The 19168-nt window shown below is 35.4% G+C and overlaps 1 protein-coding gene across 1 annotated transcript in view; it reads left to right on the forward strand.

Annotated features, from left to right (window-relative positions):
• The first annotated feature begins 13489 nt into the window (after positions 1–13489).
• The window catches only part of LOC664151 (KH domain-containing, RNA-binding, signal transduction-associated protein 2), a 77674-nt gene continuing 71995 nt past the window's right edge, over positions 13490–19168 (forward strand). The window contains exons 1-2 of the mRNA XM_970165.5: positions 13490–13686; positions 18036–18441. Coding sequence (XP_975258.3) covers positions 18342–18441 — 100 coding nt within the window. The 5' untranslated portion in view covers positions 13490–13686; positions 18036–18341. The remainder of the gene's footprint in view (positions 13687–18035; positions 18442–19168) is intronic.

Consider the following 19168-nt stretch of genomic DNA (forward strand, 5'->3'; position numbering starts at 1 on the left):
CGACTATTCTTTTCACTTAGTTTAAACCTAGCGAGGACTCGTCCATAGGCACCATAAATTGCAGGAAGCTTAAGCAAAGATCTATAAATGGGCTTCGATAGGATAGTCTTGGATTTTCACAGGTATATCTATATTTCTCGAGAAGTGAGCATTCCACCGCTTTATTGAAATATGTTGAGATTTATGATATTCTAAAAACTCATATCTTCAACTTTATAAAGTTGAACAAGAATTCTATTAGAAAAATCTAATATAAAGTTTGAAAGTTCGCTTGACGGTTAGATTTCGTAATTACGTTTTGGCAATTTTATCAAGATATGTCGCTATATAAAAATAATCTAGTTTTACTTACAAATACCGTATCTACAGCAATGCAAACTCCGCATTTTTATGAAGAGGACAAGAATGACAAAAATTTATATCCAGGGAAAAGAAGGGTTCCGTTTCAAAGCAGGGCGGCATTATGTTCCACTTCACGTGAAATGGGTCACATTTTATACATTTAAATTAACATATTTTAGTTTTTTCGTTAGACCCACATTTTTGCTTTCATAAAATACAAATTTAACAAAATTACACATCGGTTTATTCGCTCTGAAAGTGCTCTTGATTTAATTTAAAACATGTATAAATTAATAAAATTACTACACTATCGGACAAAAGTAAGGCAACATGTTGAAAAATATACAAATATTGGTATTTTAAATTTTAAGAGTTGGTATTTACCTTCAATTTAATTTTATAATAAATGTTTAAAGATATTCTTATTCGTGTTGAAAGTGGATAGCCTGTGGGTAATTATTATGACATACTACTAGCTTGAAATATAAAAAAGCCCGATATTAATGCGACAAAAGTAAGGCAACATTGTCAGAAAATATTTTCAACTCAAATTTTATTTGATTCAACATTTACATAACACTACCCAACACTAAAGTTTAAATAAATAGAACAAAAAATTCAACAATTTATGGCATAGCCGTTATTAAGTATAATTTTTTGGCACCGTCTGCGCATTGAAGAAATTAATTTTTGAATAACATTTTCATCCAGATTTGACCACACTTCCTTGATTTTATCTGTCAAAGATTGCTTGTTGGGAAATCTTTGTATCCGGATTCGTCGCTCTACCTCTTCCCATAAGTTCTCAATTGGGTTGAGGTCTGGTGATTGGGCAGGCCATTGCAAAACATGAATATTATTATTTTGGAACCACTCACTGACCAATGCAGAAGTGTGTTTGGGGTCGTTATCTTGGTGAAAGATAAAACGAAGAGGCATTTCCCATTCTGCATACGGCAGCATTACATCTTGGAGTATGTCCCTATAGATGAACCGATCCATATTACCCTCAATAAAGCTCAACGGACCCACACCATTCCACGAAAAACACCCCCACAGAAAAACGCTACCATGACCATGTTTAACAGTGGGTATAACATACTTGGGATTGAATCGTGTATTGATTGGCCGTCTCACACGTTTCATTCCATCCGAATTAAATAATTTGTATCGAGTTTCGTCACTAAACAGAACTTTTCACCAATCTTGCACTGTCCAATTCAAACGTTCTCTTGCAAATTGAAGTCTGGCGCGTCTATTTCTTTCGGAAATCAAAGGTTTTTTAGCAGGACGTCTACTAAAAAGCTTTGCTGCAACCAGTCTTCTTTGAATTGTTCGTGTACTAACTCCTACTTCCGGTATTTCCGCTATAATTTTAGATGCAGATTTCCATGGATCGTTTTCCGAAATTCTTTTAATGCGTCTGTCCATGTTTATAGTAGTTTTTCGTGGTCTTCCCGATTTTGGATTATTGTTTAAATGTCCTCTTTCGTTGTAGCGAATAATTATTTTAGACACGTTGTATCTAGACAGTTGAAATCTTCTTGCAATATCCGCTTGTTTTTCATTGTTTAAGAAAGCGTCTATCACTCTTTCTTTCAACTCTTTACCAATTGGTGTACCCGTTGGCATAGCTCTTGTTGCACAAGACGAACTGTTAATATTGGCCTAACAAATTTTTCATTATAACAACATTTTTTGAAAAAAATCTAAATGTTGCCTTACTTTTGTCGTCTTAAAATAATCCTTTTTTACACTACAAGTCAACAAAGCGGTTTTTTTCAACCTTAATAAATAATTACTTGACATTAATGACAGTAGCTTCCTTTGATTCTTTTAATAATACCATAGTTTGACCGATCATAATTTATTTACATTAGATAGACATTAATTTCTATATTTTTCAAAATGTTGCCTTACTTTTGTCCGATAGTGTATGTGCGTTTGCAACTGACTGGAAACGTAAAAAACAGTTTTGTAGAGCGCTTTGAGTGATTACATTTTTTTAAAGAGCCGTTATGTCTGTTTTATTTTTAATTAAATTGCTTGCTCCTGCTGATTTAATTACATGAGACCCATATCAGCATAGTGCATAAAACTGCTGTGTGCTGTGAGATATTAATTAAAGTAATAGATAGGCTAGAGTGATCTCTCAATCAATTTGCTAATTATTATCTGCTGACAATGCAGACATACATTTTTGAGTTAAAGAAAAATCTAAAACACGACTTTTTAATCATTTCTTCTAGAAGCTTGTGGTCTTAGAAGAGACCTAAAAGCTACGTTCTGATCAATGTGATAAACTTTTGAGACAGATTATTTGCGAAATAAATAGATGGGTTCAACATCAATACATTGAAAATGGGAATTTATCTTAGTTACGCACCAACAGCTGTCAGCTACATTTCGGATTTTTATCAAGTTTAAATGTGCTGGTAGCTGATCTCTTTATGAACGAGCGTAAAGCGAGATAATTCTAAAGCAAATGAACCTTGCGGAAAATAAATATATATAGAATAGTTTTCCAATACTTGCAAAAGCACAAAATTAAAATTCGTTCAACGGAAAGAGTGTAAATCTGCAAAACACTGTGGCTGCTTTAATGCACCTACCGGTCTGTGATGTTTGTTTTAATTAAATCTTTGATGTGGCTATCGTTTCGCAGTTTAACTCTAATATTAGTTCCTCAGTTCGTTGCGAAAGAGGTACAAATAAAAGTCTAACAGTGTTCCTAGTTTTATTGATAAACATTTGAAGCTAATGCTGTCGTAAATCTTTTAATCAAAATATTTTTTCCTGTGCTGTCAATTTAAAAATACAGCAATTGGTGATAGCAAATGGCCAAACGTAACACTAGCATTTGATTTGGTTCCGTGCTTTGAAATTTGAATACAGTGCGTTACTTATTGATTCAGAATTAATGTTAGATCCAGCAATACTGCTGATACCAAAAATACTTAATGTGGACAATAAATATAATTCAATAATTTAAACTTTCGGTTAAAGCGTATTAACTCTGCATAGGCAATGACCTGCCAGTGCTAAAGCTCAAATTACGGATATGGCGACATAAATCCGACGGTATCATAAGAAGAGTAAGACGCATCTAATGTAATAAGCTTTTTAATCGAATATTTAATCTTCAGTAATTGGCTAAGGCTGGATCTGTTCAGCTACGAGTAAATTGCTAACTAATTAGGGCACTTTGGAACTTCTAATATTATCACTTAATTTAGAACTGCAAATATTGATTCAAATCTCCCAGAAAAGGACAGCCGTTCGTTTTAGCTCCGCCACGATTTTAATGCATTGTGTCGAAAAGCTCTCGAGAACTCTTTTTGTTGTTTGTAATTAAAGTTTTTGTCCGCGCCAATTAGCCAGTTGCTAATAATTTCGCTAGTGTATTGTTGATGCCTCATTGCCGGGCATAGTGCAACAATTTCGATGCTTGACGCTTTTGTGTTTTTGCCCATTTCGGCCCACATGGTGCGGGCGCATTATTGTAGTTCATCCATTTATCGCAAAAAATAATTGGAGCAGATCCGAAATTTGCATTGACTGTTCACAGGGCCCAGTGAAATAACGCATATATTCCCAATCTCGCCGCGGGATAATATCGTATATCTTGGGTATCCTAATAAAAATGGCCTAGATTACCGGGTTCACGTGCAGGTCGCTTAGGGCTTACTGCAGCCACCTGAGAACCATCTGTCGTCAGCGGGGCTCATTAAATCTTAAGTCATTAGATGCAACGCGGTCTTGATACATCTCACTGTGTGAAGTTTAGGATTCTTAACTAAATTAGGCATCACTTACACTTGGATGAATAACTCGTTATAAATTCTGACTGATTAAATCTGATTTAGGCGAGGAATACAAGTAGCGGAGTAGCTATTTCAAGATTCAAACTTTTACTAGTTTTAATTCCACTTAAAAGATGGCTGCAATGGCAGCCACCATAAAATTCATGGTCCTTTAAAAGGCGCTGTTAAAGTAAGAGATTGTGTCGCAATGGTTGATGCGTCTAAAATCGCTGAATAAATTGGTGGCAATGCCCTTTGTTCCAGCGAAATTATGAATAGATAAAATTTGCCCTCTTGTTTAATTTAAAAGGCAAGCTCTGTCCCTGTGTGTATAATTTAATTTAAAGATGTTTTTCCCCATGTGCGCATCCTGCGGTGCATGAAGTTTCCCTTCAAGAAAAGTTATGATCTTAATGGATCAATTTGTGGTGAAATTGGTGTTCAAACATGGTTATGCAGTTAATTGCTGTTTAATTATTCCTGGATTCATCTAGCCAACCGCATTGTGTCATAGTCTTGTCTTCCTCTCTCCTCATCCAGCTTGATCCAACAATAATTTCCACATATCCCAGGCAAATTGCTTTTTCATTATTAACAGCGATTGTCAGCCGTAATGCTAGTCACAAGTTAAGAAACGATGAATGCACGTCTTGAGAATCATAAATACGAAATGTTCGAGCGGACTCTTTGCTTATGCAGTCAACGTGCTAATGAAAAAGCTTCGCAAGAAACCGTCTGATAGCCCTTATTAAATTGAAAGCTTTGAAAAGTTGGAAACAGGGCTGGTTGCCCCATATATCATAGCTTTTTGCAAGCTTCTCACTAACAAGCTTTATCCGCAAAGGCTAACAAGAATCATAAAACCACAAATTTTGTAATTGTCTAATACGCGCATGATGAAAAGTGATGGAACAACAAAGTCATTCGAGCTTAATGAATTTACACCGTATTCTCTAGTGTCGAAATAAATATTAAAAAGTTTTGGACAAAATTACAGTGTGATGTCGTTATTTAAAATTGAGTAAAGTTAAATGAAATGTCACGTACTTTTCAGATAGCTGATTAAATATGAATCGCTGTTTCATTCAGATTTCCAATAATGTGCAGAAAACTATTTGGAGCAAACCCATTTTTCTGAAACTGGAACGTATTTTATGTTAGCAATAGCTAAATTATAGATATTGGATTTGAAGAATTGTGGAGTAAAGAAATAACATAACATCATAGGAACATGTCTGCACTGTGTTTCGTAAATATTAGGTATTTTTTTGTTACAACCATAAAACGTTTTACTGCACATATCTTTATTCGCGTATTCTGGGTTTATTGTATTTGTGGAAAACAAATATTTTATTTGAAAAATGTTAAACACTAACCTGTGTTCTGATTTAATTTTTTCTTATTAATTTTTTGTACCCAGTCAAATTTAATTTGTCTTATTTCTTTTCTTTTGTGTGGGACACATTATTAAAAATAAAACCTGCTACTGGTATATTTTATTAAAAATAAACATAATTCTGGTGAACGTTTTTGTAAACATAAAACTAATTTTTTTAACAAGTTGAATTTCTTCTATATTTTTCGTTCGCTCTGTGTAGTTGGTAAAGCATTATCTCCTTTAGAAATATTTGTGTTTAGGGTTTACTACTTCGAAAGGTACTCAGAGTGCCAGTTTAGCCGATTGAGTGCATGAATATGTGATGATTCGTAATGAGTATGAATGGAAGTACATTTGTTACAGGTAAAATGTATTCTACCAATAACCATTAAAATAAGCGAGCAATGCAGGCGGATTAAATATCCCATACTCCTGAACGTAGTTTGGGTTCCCCAATGAATTAACAATTTTCCACATCGTTTAAACTGTATTACGTGATGAGAAAATAAAATTAGTGTATCTGATTTTCATTAAAAGCTTTTGTTTGGAAATCGAAAGATTGTGTTTTTGTAAATAAGTTTATGTGTTTTAAAATAAAAAATTAAATTCGTATTCTACCACTCAAAATAAATAAGTTTATTTTATTGCAAACGTGAAATTTACTAGATTATGTATCAAACTCTTGTGTCGATTGGACAAACACCGAAACGCTTTTATAGTTAAATATTATAGCACGCCAAATATTCAAAAATGTTTTATTATTTTTTTCATACATAATTATGTTTAATACACAATTTTATCTAAAAAATTTGTATTGAATGATTTCCCATACTGAATAAAATTTTCGATAGGTAGAACTGAATTTATTCTATTTGCTTGCAAAGTTAATTACTTTATATCAAATAAAAATATTATTTTGTCATTTAGCAAATCCAATGGTTATTATGTTCTACTAAAAGTGTTGATAATTAGATTTTTCATTACATGCAATAAATGAAAAATATTCACAATTTGTGGATTATTATTCGTAATATTTCTCACCAACTATCCACAAGCTCAGATGCTAAATTGAATCGCGAACAGTATTACAAGCACCGTGAATAAAATGATGGTAATTTTGTAAGTAACGTCTCCACTGCATCAAAATTCTAAAGATGAATGATAAAAGTTTAGTAATATTGCACATTTAAGAAAAGTTTCATGGTGAGATTTTAGAGTTAATTCAATAATAAAAAATACGCGCAAATGATCTTTTATTTAAAAATGAACGAAGTAAACAATTTTCAAACCTTGTTTATGAGTCTATCAAAACTTTTCCATTTTATGAAATATAAATTCGTAATGGCGCATTTGCTTCGAAAATTGGTAAAAAGTGTATGGGAACACGTCCGCTTGCACATGTTGCTGTAACAAACTTTTATAATTTTATTAAAAAAAAATTACTTAGCGTACGAAAATGTCGCTGCTAATCGTCAAAGCGTTCCAACTTGCCAACTTTTGAAAAGATTTTCAGCAGCTGTATTGGTCTGCAGAGTCTCGTTTGCGAAACAAAGGCGAAAGTTCATTTTGATCTTAATTATTGTGATGTTCTTCCCTTTTATTTTCGGGAAATATCAACCACTCGGGAATTTTTCATAAATGCGGTTACGTCCCGCTTTATGGAAGCTAGTGATGTAATTTTAAATTTGGCATTATTTATCGTCTATTATTTCAATCAAATTTTAAATTAAATTTTGATGAAACTGGCCGCAATTACTAATCTACTAATCACCAATGCAAACAACCCATCAGTTTATTAATTTTTTGATGTTTATTGCTTGCTGGGGCATCGACTATAAAACACAATCAATCGACAATTGAACATAATGAGAGGCGTTCTGACGTTTATTAACCCAAATGTTTCTATTTTTTAATTAGAAGAAAATGTGTCCTGGCTTTAACGATGCAGTTACGTCGGCTCTACTAGTTGCAATTCTCCGTCTTGAATTAAAATTTTCTGTTTCATTGCTAATTTCGCTCGAGTAATTGCAATTTTATGTGCACATGGGTTATACCGAAAATGAAAACTTGCTCGTAAAATAAACATTGTATTTAAAATTTTGACAGATTTGTTTGCCGATAAAATCACGACATGCGACGCTGCAAAATCGTAAAAGCCGATATTGCTTCATATTTGATTTAGTTGCTTTGTAAAAATAACATAAACACCAAAGATTGTCTTTATGTGTACGTCACGGATAGCTCGTTATTATTTCCCTGCGGTGGTGTTCCGTTTTGCAGTTGGTCGCTTTAAATAGTTTAAAAGGATTTCATATTCCGCACGAGTCTCAAACAGCCACATGTTAAGAGGTTTCCCCAAGAAATTTTCAGAACATAGTGAATTTTTAGTGGTCACGTTTACTACTTTATCCATTCCAAATCGTTCAATATCAACTTTTTTCATTCAATCGTTCCCCAAAATGCGCACCCGCGTCATCCAAGAGACACCGCCAAATAAAAAAACAAATTACTCGAATGGCGTTATACGGAAAATTGAGGAACACAAAGTGTAATCAACAAATGGAAAAACTCCAAACTACTTATTGGTGATGTTGTTACATTTTAAATTGTTCGTCAATTTGTGTTGAAAAGACGGCACCAAAAAAATAAAATAAATGTTGGTGATAAGAATCAAGCTTGGAATATAAATGCTGCACGTCAAAAGTATAGCCATGTTGAGTTGCTACATACATCAATAATAAGAAATCGACAAAATAGCAAAAATGCATGATTTGATTTTCAAAAGTTGAGCTTTTACCAGACGACAGTGTAAACTTCTGGATAATCGTTTCTCTTTTATACCAAAAAAATGCACAAGACAGATTTACACAATTATGCAATTAAGTCTTTTTATTATTATTGTTTATTACATCGCTTTTGCACATACTGTAGAAAATTGTACTACACTGTACCCTTATTAACGCTGGTTTCACAAATTATCTGGAATATTTTTTATTAGTTTTGTTATTGCTACCCTGGTGTACTTTAGTTTGTTTTAAAAATATAAAGTGTTGTTGGTGAGTCATAAAAATCCTGTTTTATTTGCCGTTGCTGGAAAGCGTGTAAAATGAGATAAATTAAGCACATATAGTACCCACTTTTAAGCGTACTTAGTGGTCAGCTGTGCTGTAATTAATCTTTTCAATTGTATCTACTCTATTTTCGGTAAAGTGACCTGCTTCTGAATACTGTATTTCCATGGCTAAAATTCAGACATCTCGATGATTAATGCTTTTACCTGATCTACCTTACATAAATAATCAAGCATGAAATCTATAATTAAGTACGTGATGAGGCCAAATTAGAATAGGACAAAGTCATCCGCAAATTTTGTTGTCGATTAGTTTGCAACTGTGTATTAAATTTCTGCCCACAACACTAGTAACGGATTACATTCACACAGGGCTTTGGTGGCAATTAATTTGGTTAATCAACCGAGGAAGAAAGCAGTGACATATTGCATTTTGCAAAGTTGGAATAAAAAGACAGTAACATTTCCGAGCAAATGATTGATAACTTATTAAAGCTACCAGCAACAAGCTGGGTCTCACAGTTGGCGGTTAATCGTGGTAATCACTCTACATAATTCCGCCGCTGGGTTTTACCCCATTCCTTGTCGCACGTCAAAAACGACCCTCTTTCATCCACAGATGATTTTGTTACTCGGCCGAGTGCATGTTTGGCAATTTCTCCTAACCGTTATTGTGCAGTGAATAATCTTTCGAGAGCTTTTATTTGCAAAATAAAAACACGAAGAGCTTCGGATGTTACTCAGAGGTTGTAGGCGTTTGTTGGGAGAACGTATGAACACATGGGATATAATGCAGTTGTGATAGATGAAAAAATAAATATAAGCATACCGCTGAAATAAAAGTTTACGCCTACAGATCACTTTTTTAAACCGAATTATGGTGTTACCTAAAATGTGTTCTAATAGGCGTTGCTCATCAATCATAGGTACATAATGGATGTTACTGTTAAACAAGCTGCGGAGGAGTTCGTAAATTATTCTCAAAAAACTAATACATATTTATAAAACACAGTGATAAATTTGTCCGGACATAACATGTAGGACTGTGCCCTATACTTAATTACTTGACCGTAAAAACTCATGTTCTCGTGTATAAAACGTCTGATGATACAGGACAGACTTTTTGCTCTTCTACTTCATCCTGTCATCAGGAATACATTAGGCCCTTTACTCGTCTTATCCTAGCATCCTTGGCAAAATATTTTTCACCACTATCGGTTTATTAATCGATATTTGTTCCATAAAGCACGATAAGTAGCGTTATTACGCGAAATCGGGGCCAAATATTTAATTAGCCCCAATGAGTAATTTAAAATAAACGCTTTTATGTTCAGGCGCGGTATCAAATTGCCAATCTGGGATGAACAAATATTTGCTAAAGCTCACTTTGCGAAATTGAAAGTTTGATTGCTTATTGAAATATTCTTGTGCGGATAGTCACTGATATAATGGCGACGGGCATAAAGCCCGCTTTAACTAAATTCCAGACATAAGAACACAAAGGGCGGTTTGAAAAGGGAAGCTTGATATGGTCCCAAAGTTAGTGAATGGAGATAAACGTTTCTTCTTCTTTTCTTGACCCTTTTATATCTGTGTAAAATACGGGTTACCTGTATTGAGAAAGCATTCCAGTTTTTATGAAGCAAAGCTTGAAAACTTTCTATTATCTGGAGATTGTGTACACAACGACTGAACTGATGCACTGATCCACCCAATCGAATGTACCGGAGCTGTTTTTCCGGGTGGCAACTTATGAAAAACGTCGCCTGAAATTGTCAATCAGGATGCACCGATTGTGTGACGGTAATCCACCGTGGCGACAGTTCGCAAAGGAAAATTGCCTCGCGCCTATAAAGCCAGTCAGGAAATATCGGTAAAGTGGACCCTTAAGTTGACGTCTAAAGGGCAGCAGGCTCGTATGGAGGCGCTGTTATTATTTATGCAGATTCGATCAGATTAGAGGAAGCTGGGTCAGTCTCGGCTAGAGTGTTTGTTGCAATATTAAATATCTGTCCTCCCAGAAGTCCCATGTTACGCTTCACACATGCATGCTTGTCGTGGGATTTAATTACTAACACCTAACACGGTTTGCATAATTTAAATGTTAGCCACATTAAAAATCAAATTAGCGCGAGACACCCCATATGGAACGTCTCCACACTTCAAGCACAGAGCCAAGAAGCGGTCGTTCGTTTTTGTTGGCCATGAATGTATAATTAATGAAACTGTACAAGAATGAGCGATTTTGTTTCATCAAAAACTCTTTATTAGGCGTTTATGGGATAAAACTAATTTTAAGAGGCAATTTACAATATCGTCAAATCTCGGCAAATTAATTCTACCAAACGGAAATGGAGGAAAGAGAATTCCCGCTCTTGGCCGTATTTTCATATTTTAACTGGCACCATATTCGATAAAACTATCGGAAAACTTATGCAGGCGTGTATAATTACATTTAAGTTTACGAGGGTTTAAATAATGCAGCCTGACTTTCAATGCAAACGAACCAATAGTTCCACCAAAAATTTACAAACGATAAATCTTCAATCAAATTAAAAAAACAGGATTTAAGTTTTGCAAGCTTCTGAAGTTATTGCCGGTTACACTTAGTTGTGATCTCTGTAGTATATAAATTCATTTTCTTCCTATCTGCGTCGTGTTTACTCTTCCAGTAGCTTCTTACAAACGAGTCTCAAAATCCAGTTATAGCGACTTTGAGAACTTGTTATAGAAGTGTTTATCATTTTGCACACATATTTCCCATTTATATGTCAGGCCAGTCGATTCCCCTGGCGCTATTTGATTTCTGCCAACGTCTAACGGTTAATAACTCACCATCTTGCTATCAAAAAGAGAAAAGCTGCTGTCAGATAAGTGGCAAACAAAAGCCACTGATTGCTTTTTAACCTCCTTCTTGGTCGCTTGCGCCCCGGATTCACTCATTGCCATGCTACCTCGCTGCCGCCACATATTGTGATATACGGCGACTGAAGCCTCTGCTAATTTTTATGTTTTCTTCGTTAGACCTGCTAGTTTGAAATTGGATTTGCGCCGAATTAGTTTATTTATGTGGAAATTTGTGTTTCCACAAGTCGCATTTATAGTTTCCCAAAGTTAGAGTGAAAACCAGTTTCATGTCACATCGGTTGTGGGGCGCATTTTCACCTCGCCAGATGGAGCGAACTTGCTGTCAATTATGTGGTATCGCACGTTGCATCTGGATGATGATGTTTTCTTCGTCTGTACTGTTTGTTCAGTTCAAATATGCTCAAAGCTCAAGAGACTGGCACATCTTAAATTAGAACGGCGACATGAAAAGAAAAACTGAAGGCATGGCTACAGTCTAATTGAACAGGGACTTCAGATGAGATCTAGTTGTTTTCAAAGCGACATCGTTTCAAATATTTTATTGCTCATTTTTTTGCTAAATTAATTCGGAAGCAACGTTTTTATATTCCTGAGGTTTGTACGGAACGTCTCCGGAGTCACTTAAATCTTTCACAACTTTTTAAAATGGGGAAGACTTAATTTAATATACCTAAGCTTTCACTAGAAATATTTAGGTAAAAAACCAAATAATGGTTATTGCGGACTTTGAATTAATAAATGATTGTTGCAGTTGCAGACAATTATTACTATTCACCTACTATCGCGCCCTAATTTAATATATTACCAAGTTTGCCCCCTTTTAACAAAGTTTTATTTTATTAGTGATTTAAACATTTCTTAATCACCCGTTAGACTGGCGTCAAATGGTAAAAGTGACGTTTTTATGCTGATTACGGAATATAAAGTTAGCAGGAGAAGACTCTAATCAGTGATTTCTAAGTTCTTCTTATATTAACTTTTCCACTACGTAAGTACTTACCTTTTATTAGACTTCTTTTTTTAGCCATTCAGCAAAACATAACTTTCTGTGAAGCCTGTGGATGTTTATTCACTTTGGATCCTGCTTTATTAGAGAGTTCAATGCCTGGCTGTTGGTGCGTCAGAAGTAGCTGAGCTTGGTCATTTGTGAAACATTTGTGTTCACTTGATACAAAGTCATAAACTAGGCCGAAAAGTTATCGGCGAGTTTGCAGGAAATTGACCGAAATTTTATTTATGCTTGCTAATAAAGACGAAAAAGTGTCCAGTTTATTCAGTTTGATTGCCCTCCGGTAGAACAATGCCGGAGAGGCACACATAACAGAAAGATAATTTAATCTCGTGTATTTTACTGTACAAGTTAACGTATTTAAACATTATTAGCGTTAGTCCCTTCCACTGAGAGTACTTTTAATACGTTCTCTCAAATCTCGGTAGACTTTACAATTTTAAATGAATTGTCCACATTTGCGATGGTGTTTAACTAGGATTACTTAATTTTCCCAATCAGGAGAAAATTATGCTCTTTGTTTAAGTTGTTAGAGCTAGGGACTTGTTAGGAAAAAGCTCCTCTATCGAAATGCGAATAAAAGCATAATTGTTTAAAAACGAAACCATCTGGGATTCAAACAGGAGACGGAAACGTATCTTTTCGTAGTAATCGCGGCGAATCCTGTATTCAAAGAAATCAAAGAAATCATCGAGGATCTATTGAATATTCATTCCTGTGAGAGCTTTTTATTTGCATTGTGGGCCTTTGTTCCGGGCCATAATCGGGTTAGTTTCCTGAAAAAGCCGTAATTAATCGTCTCTGCTTTATTCCTGTAAAGTTGCGGCTAATAGCTCAAACCGTGGCGATTGAAAATATGCGTTACAAGATATTTCAACAGCTCACAGTAACATATCGTCCCCGCAAGAGCTACTATTTACTGTAACGAGAAAAACAGGTAGAAAAGCTCGCGATGTGAAAAACCTTCCGAAAACCCATGGAGGCGACGCATGCGTTACGTGAAGGAAAATCTGCATCGCTCAGTTTCCCAGGCAGTCCCGGACCGACGCCGACGACGTCGACTGTGCTTTCGTGCTCCAAGGCGTCGTGACGTGCTTCTGCATAATAACGGCGGAAAGTCCATGAGGAAACTCGCCGGTTTTTTCTCAATTAGCAGCATTGCTTTACACTCCCTTTCATGTAACACGAACATGCTGGGAAGTTTTCGCTTTTTCAGGTAGGTTGTGAAGATGTTTACATTTTCTTTTCTGTGTGCTTGCTCAAGACGGTGCTTGTTGCACACTCAGCAGGTTTTTATTTCCCGGGGCAAAAACCACAAATTTTGAAAAATTGCTATTGGCCCTTTGAATTTGCAACAACGATCGCTCATTAATCTTTTCTTTTGGTGATCGATACCGGATGGTCACGGTGTTTGGCTATAAACTATCCAAGTCTGATAAGCAAATATTAGGGAACAAATAAACGGTTAACTCGGCCTGAAATTTATATTTATTGTCTGGATGACGTAAACAGGTTAAATGATGAATCTCTCGTTGACCGTGCTCAAAACTTGTCGCTGGTGAGGATTTTCATAAATGACTGTAAAGCACTTCCACGCGCATTTGATCTGTCAAAAGCCGAATAAATTCCGAGGTTTGCATAGAGAGATGATGGAATCAATAGAGGATGCAGTGTCGCGATGAAAGGGTTCAGCCCGAAATAGTGACCGGCACAAAGGGTAATTAGAACGGAAAATTAGTTATTTAAATTTAAATTAGTGGAGAAAGAGCTCGCTAATGATTCCGCTGGTAAGGGAATTAGTGAACAATCAAGGAGATTTGAATTCATTGGGTCAAAAATCTGCACAAAAGCCCACTTAGCTTTGCATAATAGAAACGATCGAGATAAATACCGCGCTGCGATTTCGAGCATTTTTTCTAAAAATAAATGTTTATGTGTCTTGTTAAAATGCAAAGAAATGAGAGTGTTCGGTTCCAAAAGAAACTTCATGCTCGTGTGACTGTGAAAAATCGTCGCATTATGACCGCTGAACTGGAGGTGGAAAATTTAGCCACCTACTATTAGGAAAACTGTTCTAAAACTCCAATAAAGAGAAAAGCCGGGTAATAACATTTAAGTAAACAAATCCCGATTCACAAATCGGCGAAACAAATTTAGAAACTTGGCAGGATATCTGCTCTAGTGTAATTTATTTTTTAAATCTTAATGGGCCAATTCTGCTGACTATATTAACCCGTGACGTTGAGAACTAACGATGCATTCATTACGTAGTCGAATTTTCCCCATACAATGTGCTACCTGCAGCTTCTATTGTAAGTTGAGATATTGTAAGACAGACGTGGAACAAAATGGAATAAGACAGGTGTCACAGGATGTAAAAGTAATAAATATATCCCTGTTTTTCTCGAGCGTTTGCAATGGATATTTTTTAGAAAACAACTATAGAACCCATCCGTGCTGTATAATGATATGAAATCCTTCATGAAGCAAGTGTTTCCGTGATTTATTTCGGCGCGCGATGCCAACCAAATCACACGCTATGCACTTTTCACAAAATTAAAGAATTTATTCGGCTTAAAACGTTCCAGCAGTCTCATAAAAGCAAATTGTCCTCAATAGTCCTGGGTCTTAAAAATTAATTAAGAAATCATTTGTCCAGGCCAAGAAATTAGGAGACATTGAGCTGCTGGTTAGCGTGTTATGTAAGTACGTGTCTGGAATAATTGCAATGAATAAGCTGGAGAATTCCGTTCGGTTAATTCTTTGCACGAAGGTAGTCTTCATAATGCTCAGCCAACGAAAAATTGCAATAACATTTATATTTGTTCGTATTTATGCTTCAATAACATAAAAATGTGGCCGGAAATTCATTTTCTCGGTGGCAAGCCGAATAAATTTCCAAAATATGTGACAACGTGGATAAAATGCAAATATTTGTATCTCTAATAGTATATGTATCTCTTTGTCATCGTAAAACCGAAAGGTCACAAGGGAAATATCTTCGTTTTAAAACATCTATCTCGAATTATTTTACGTTGATACATACATTTGGCGCCGTCCCAAAATTCCTGTTTGAACGTTAAGTAATTGAATGAGTTTCTTCCTCAATACGCGATGAATTTTTGAATCAAGTTAATCTTTACTCCGATAACTGTATCTCTTTAGATGCGAATGAAATTAATTCGCATTCAGTTGGTTTTCAACAAAAGTTTAAATTTAAAAAGTAATTTAAATGCAAGTGAAACAAAAGCTAACCAAAAATATGCAGAGGGATGGAGCAGTATTTAATTAATATCGTGTAAAATTTTACTTCATGAATATTAAAAAGTTTTCAAAAGACGGACTGAACGTAAATCACTGTTTAAATTTTACTTTGGTTTGGGCTCGCATTGGTTTTGGACGTAATTTTGATAAAAGGCCGTGGTTAATGACAGTTGGTAACTCTGTCGTGTTGGAAATCCTGAATGGCTATTTTTCAGCAACTTTTTCATGCATCGCAGGACTCGAAGGAGAGGAGCGCGATATCAAATATTCCGTGTCAAACTGAGCTCTCAGATGAGTGTTCTAGCAGAATAAATTTTAAAGCTTCGCTAATGTGAATTTTTCATTTTGGCTACAACGCCCCTATTATCCGACGGGATTAAGAATGGTAATAAATTTAAATGAGGCGAAATCCACGTGCATTTTTAATGGACCTCTCTTTTGATGCTCCTCATAATGCAGATTGTACTCGATATGGCTGGTCCATTAAAATAACACCATAACATTCCGCATTCCGTGTTTACACGTTTCGGCGTAAACAAACCTCAGTTTTAAACAGAACATCCCGACTTCAATTAGTCTGATAAGCTAGCCTTTGATACTAGCCCAACTGTTTATTTGTTTAACTCCTTCATTACATTTTGTAGAACCTGATTGCCATCACCCGCCACAAAAATGCTCACTCCTGTTAATGAAATAATTGCTATTTCGGAGCGTTGGCAGATAACCAGAAATTTGCAAGTCGTCTTGCTTGATTTTGCATTTTGATTAAATCTGTTTTTTTTGGAAAACAGGTAACTGACAAGAGTCATTTGAAATGGGTCGTTGCGCAACAACACGAATTTAGACAGTTCTAAAATACATTTAGCCCCATTGCACGAAAGCGGGAAAGTTTCGCTACGGTTTTACATACAGATACATATTTAAATATAAACTGCTTGTATTTATGTTCACTCCAGACAAGAGCATTTCAGGAAAATTCGCCGGATAAATGCGCTCAAATTTTACACTCTCAATTTCAACCGAACTGAAAACACTACGTGCACCTAGAGCATTCCGAGCCAGTGCCAATACACAATCATAAATATTGAAGTTTCAAAACATGTAAAAGTCTTGTTTAAAAGTACTTTACTCCAGATTGTTGGGCTTAATGAGCCAAACAATATAAAACACAACGGAAAATCCGATTTTTGCAATTTGTGCACTGTTTTGCATTAAAGCCTGTTGCATTTTTAATTTGGCTGCTTGTAAAGTCATTTACTTTGTAACACTAACATTTTAAATAAGAGTATCAACAAGGATAATAAATAAAGGTCGTTGGTTTTTAAATACTAAGTGGTAATGAATTAATAACTAATAAGATTTGCTACGCAAAAAAATGCTACTGTACGAATAATCAAAATAATAAAATCCCAATAATGTTCGGTTGCATATTTAAAATACCCGATATACCTGATCATTTTTGATGATGGATTTTTGATGTGGAAATGCCATTTTTGTGTTTTTTAAATATGAATATATGGAATTATATTGTGTTTGCAAAAACACATTTGCTCTGATAAAATTAGGTAAAGTGCGTTCATATTTTTTAATTTTTTGTTTAAATGTATGTTTAAATTGGTTTCTTTTTATTCATAACTATATTATTTACATTTATTGGTTTCGTCTAGCGTTTACTCTTCTCACCTAGCATTTATTATTTTCACCTGCCATTTTCTCTATGTGGTTTGTAGACATTTATGGCGTTTAATTTAAGATTTACTTTCATAATCTCACGTTTAGTTTGTTCTTTTTTAAATCTGCCTTTGTTTTATAGCAAAATTTTTACATAATTCGTGTCAGACACACTATATTTATAACGAAGTTTCTTGCGAAATATTAAGAACTTCCACTTATAGAAAAATTCCGCATCTAGAAAATACTCGTAGAGAGGCTATAAACTGTAATTATGTGAGATAAAATTGCAGCTTTAGCTTCGAAAATAGAAAATTAAAGTCTATTGTAAATGCAGTAAATATTTCTTACTTTCCTGCTGAGTCGTACTTTATATACCTTTTAATTTTGGAATTAACTGGGAAGTCCTAGGAAATCATAGAGGTAAGTCAAGGAACGACAAGAGATATTTCGTAAGCGTGATGTTCCTGATTAAAATTGGGCCTTCCTGCAGGATGTAGGCACAAGTTTGTTGGATGTAGCGAAGTCAAAAATGTATTTAAAGTTAGTCTGGATGTTTCCCTTTTCTATCCATTAGCGTGTAACCATCGTATCTATTTAGAGATGTCTAATGTGAGACTCTTGTTCCAGAACCTGAGGCAAACAAGCTCGTTGGACCATGCTGTAAACTACATCCAATAGGGCAAGCACATACATACACCGTCTTCTCTCGAGACAGCCGTCTAATTGTGAAGTTGACACTGGTTTTATTGAGCTGCAGACTGTAAAAACTTGTTGCTAGAACGGTGTCATCAGCAAAATATCGTATCATTTGTCATGTCGTAAAAACTTTACAACCCTTCGTTTCAAAAAGAACAGCAAAGGTGCTTGCCCCTGTTGATTAGGGGCGCGAGTAATTTTTGAGCTGTCACTGTGGAGTGGTCGGGGAGTGAACCTATGGACTGTGATTCTGGTGAGGGAATTATGAAATCAGACGAGGAGATGGGTCGTGACAAGCCGTCTGGTGGAAGCTCCGCCAACCACAATCATTACTCCAGTAAGTAGCACTTCTTGCTTAATTGTCCGTTTGGTCCTTATCAATTCTTTGGGGATAATTTGGCTCTATCTGAACGCGATTTTATTCCGCGGAGCGCGACGGGATTTGGATGTTTGTAGCCCAAGTATCGATTCGCAGTAAAGTTGGTTTATGTCAGGTGTTGGGAGCGATTTGGGGAAAATTTGTCAAAAATCTGCCCCGGCATTCATACATAACACACTCACATAATGCTATTATAGTCACAATAAAAACTGCCATTGAAGATTGAAATAATTGTTACGAGCTTTGGCAGCATCTGCACTGTATAAACCCAAATTTAATTTCGAGATATACATCTTGGATAATAAAATCATGACGGCTGCGTAGGGACGACACGTTTCGTATTAGTTACTATACGGCGCATACAGAGTGGCACAATAAAATTAACATTCTCACGTTACTTCACAGATGGTTACGAAAACATATCTGTGATACAATAGACCTTTGGTGGGTTTTGGAGGCACCCAAGGAGGTACCGACCCTACATGACATTAATCTATACCTTTATTATTTCAGGACCAAGCGGTAATAAATACCACTTAATCGTCATGTTAATTAATTATCTTCCTCCTTGCAATTTATTCCTTTTGCGGTGTACTATAACCCAAATTTCAGCCCCACCAGCAAAACAATGCTATGAAGTATAAAGGGAGAACACTAGTCAGTAATAAATTAAATTCTCGACTTC

This window comes from Tribolium castaneum, chromosome 3 (assembly GCF_031307605.1).
Source record: "Tribolium castaneum strain GA2 chromosome 3, icTriCast1.1, whole genome shotgun sequence".
Taxonomy (NCBI): domain Eukaryota; kingdom Metazoa; phylum Arthropoda; class Insecta; order Coleoptera; family Tenebrionidae; genus Tribolium; species Tribolium castaneum.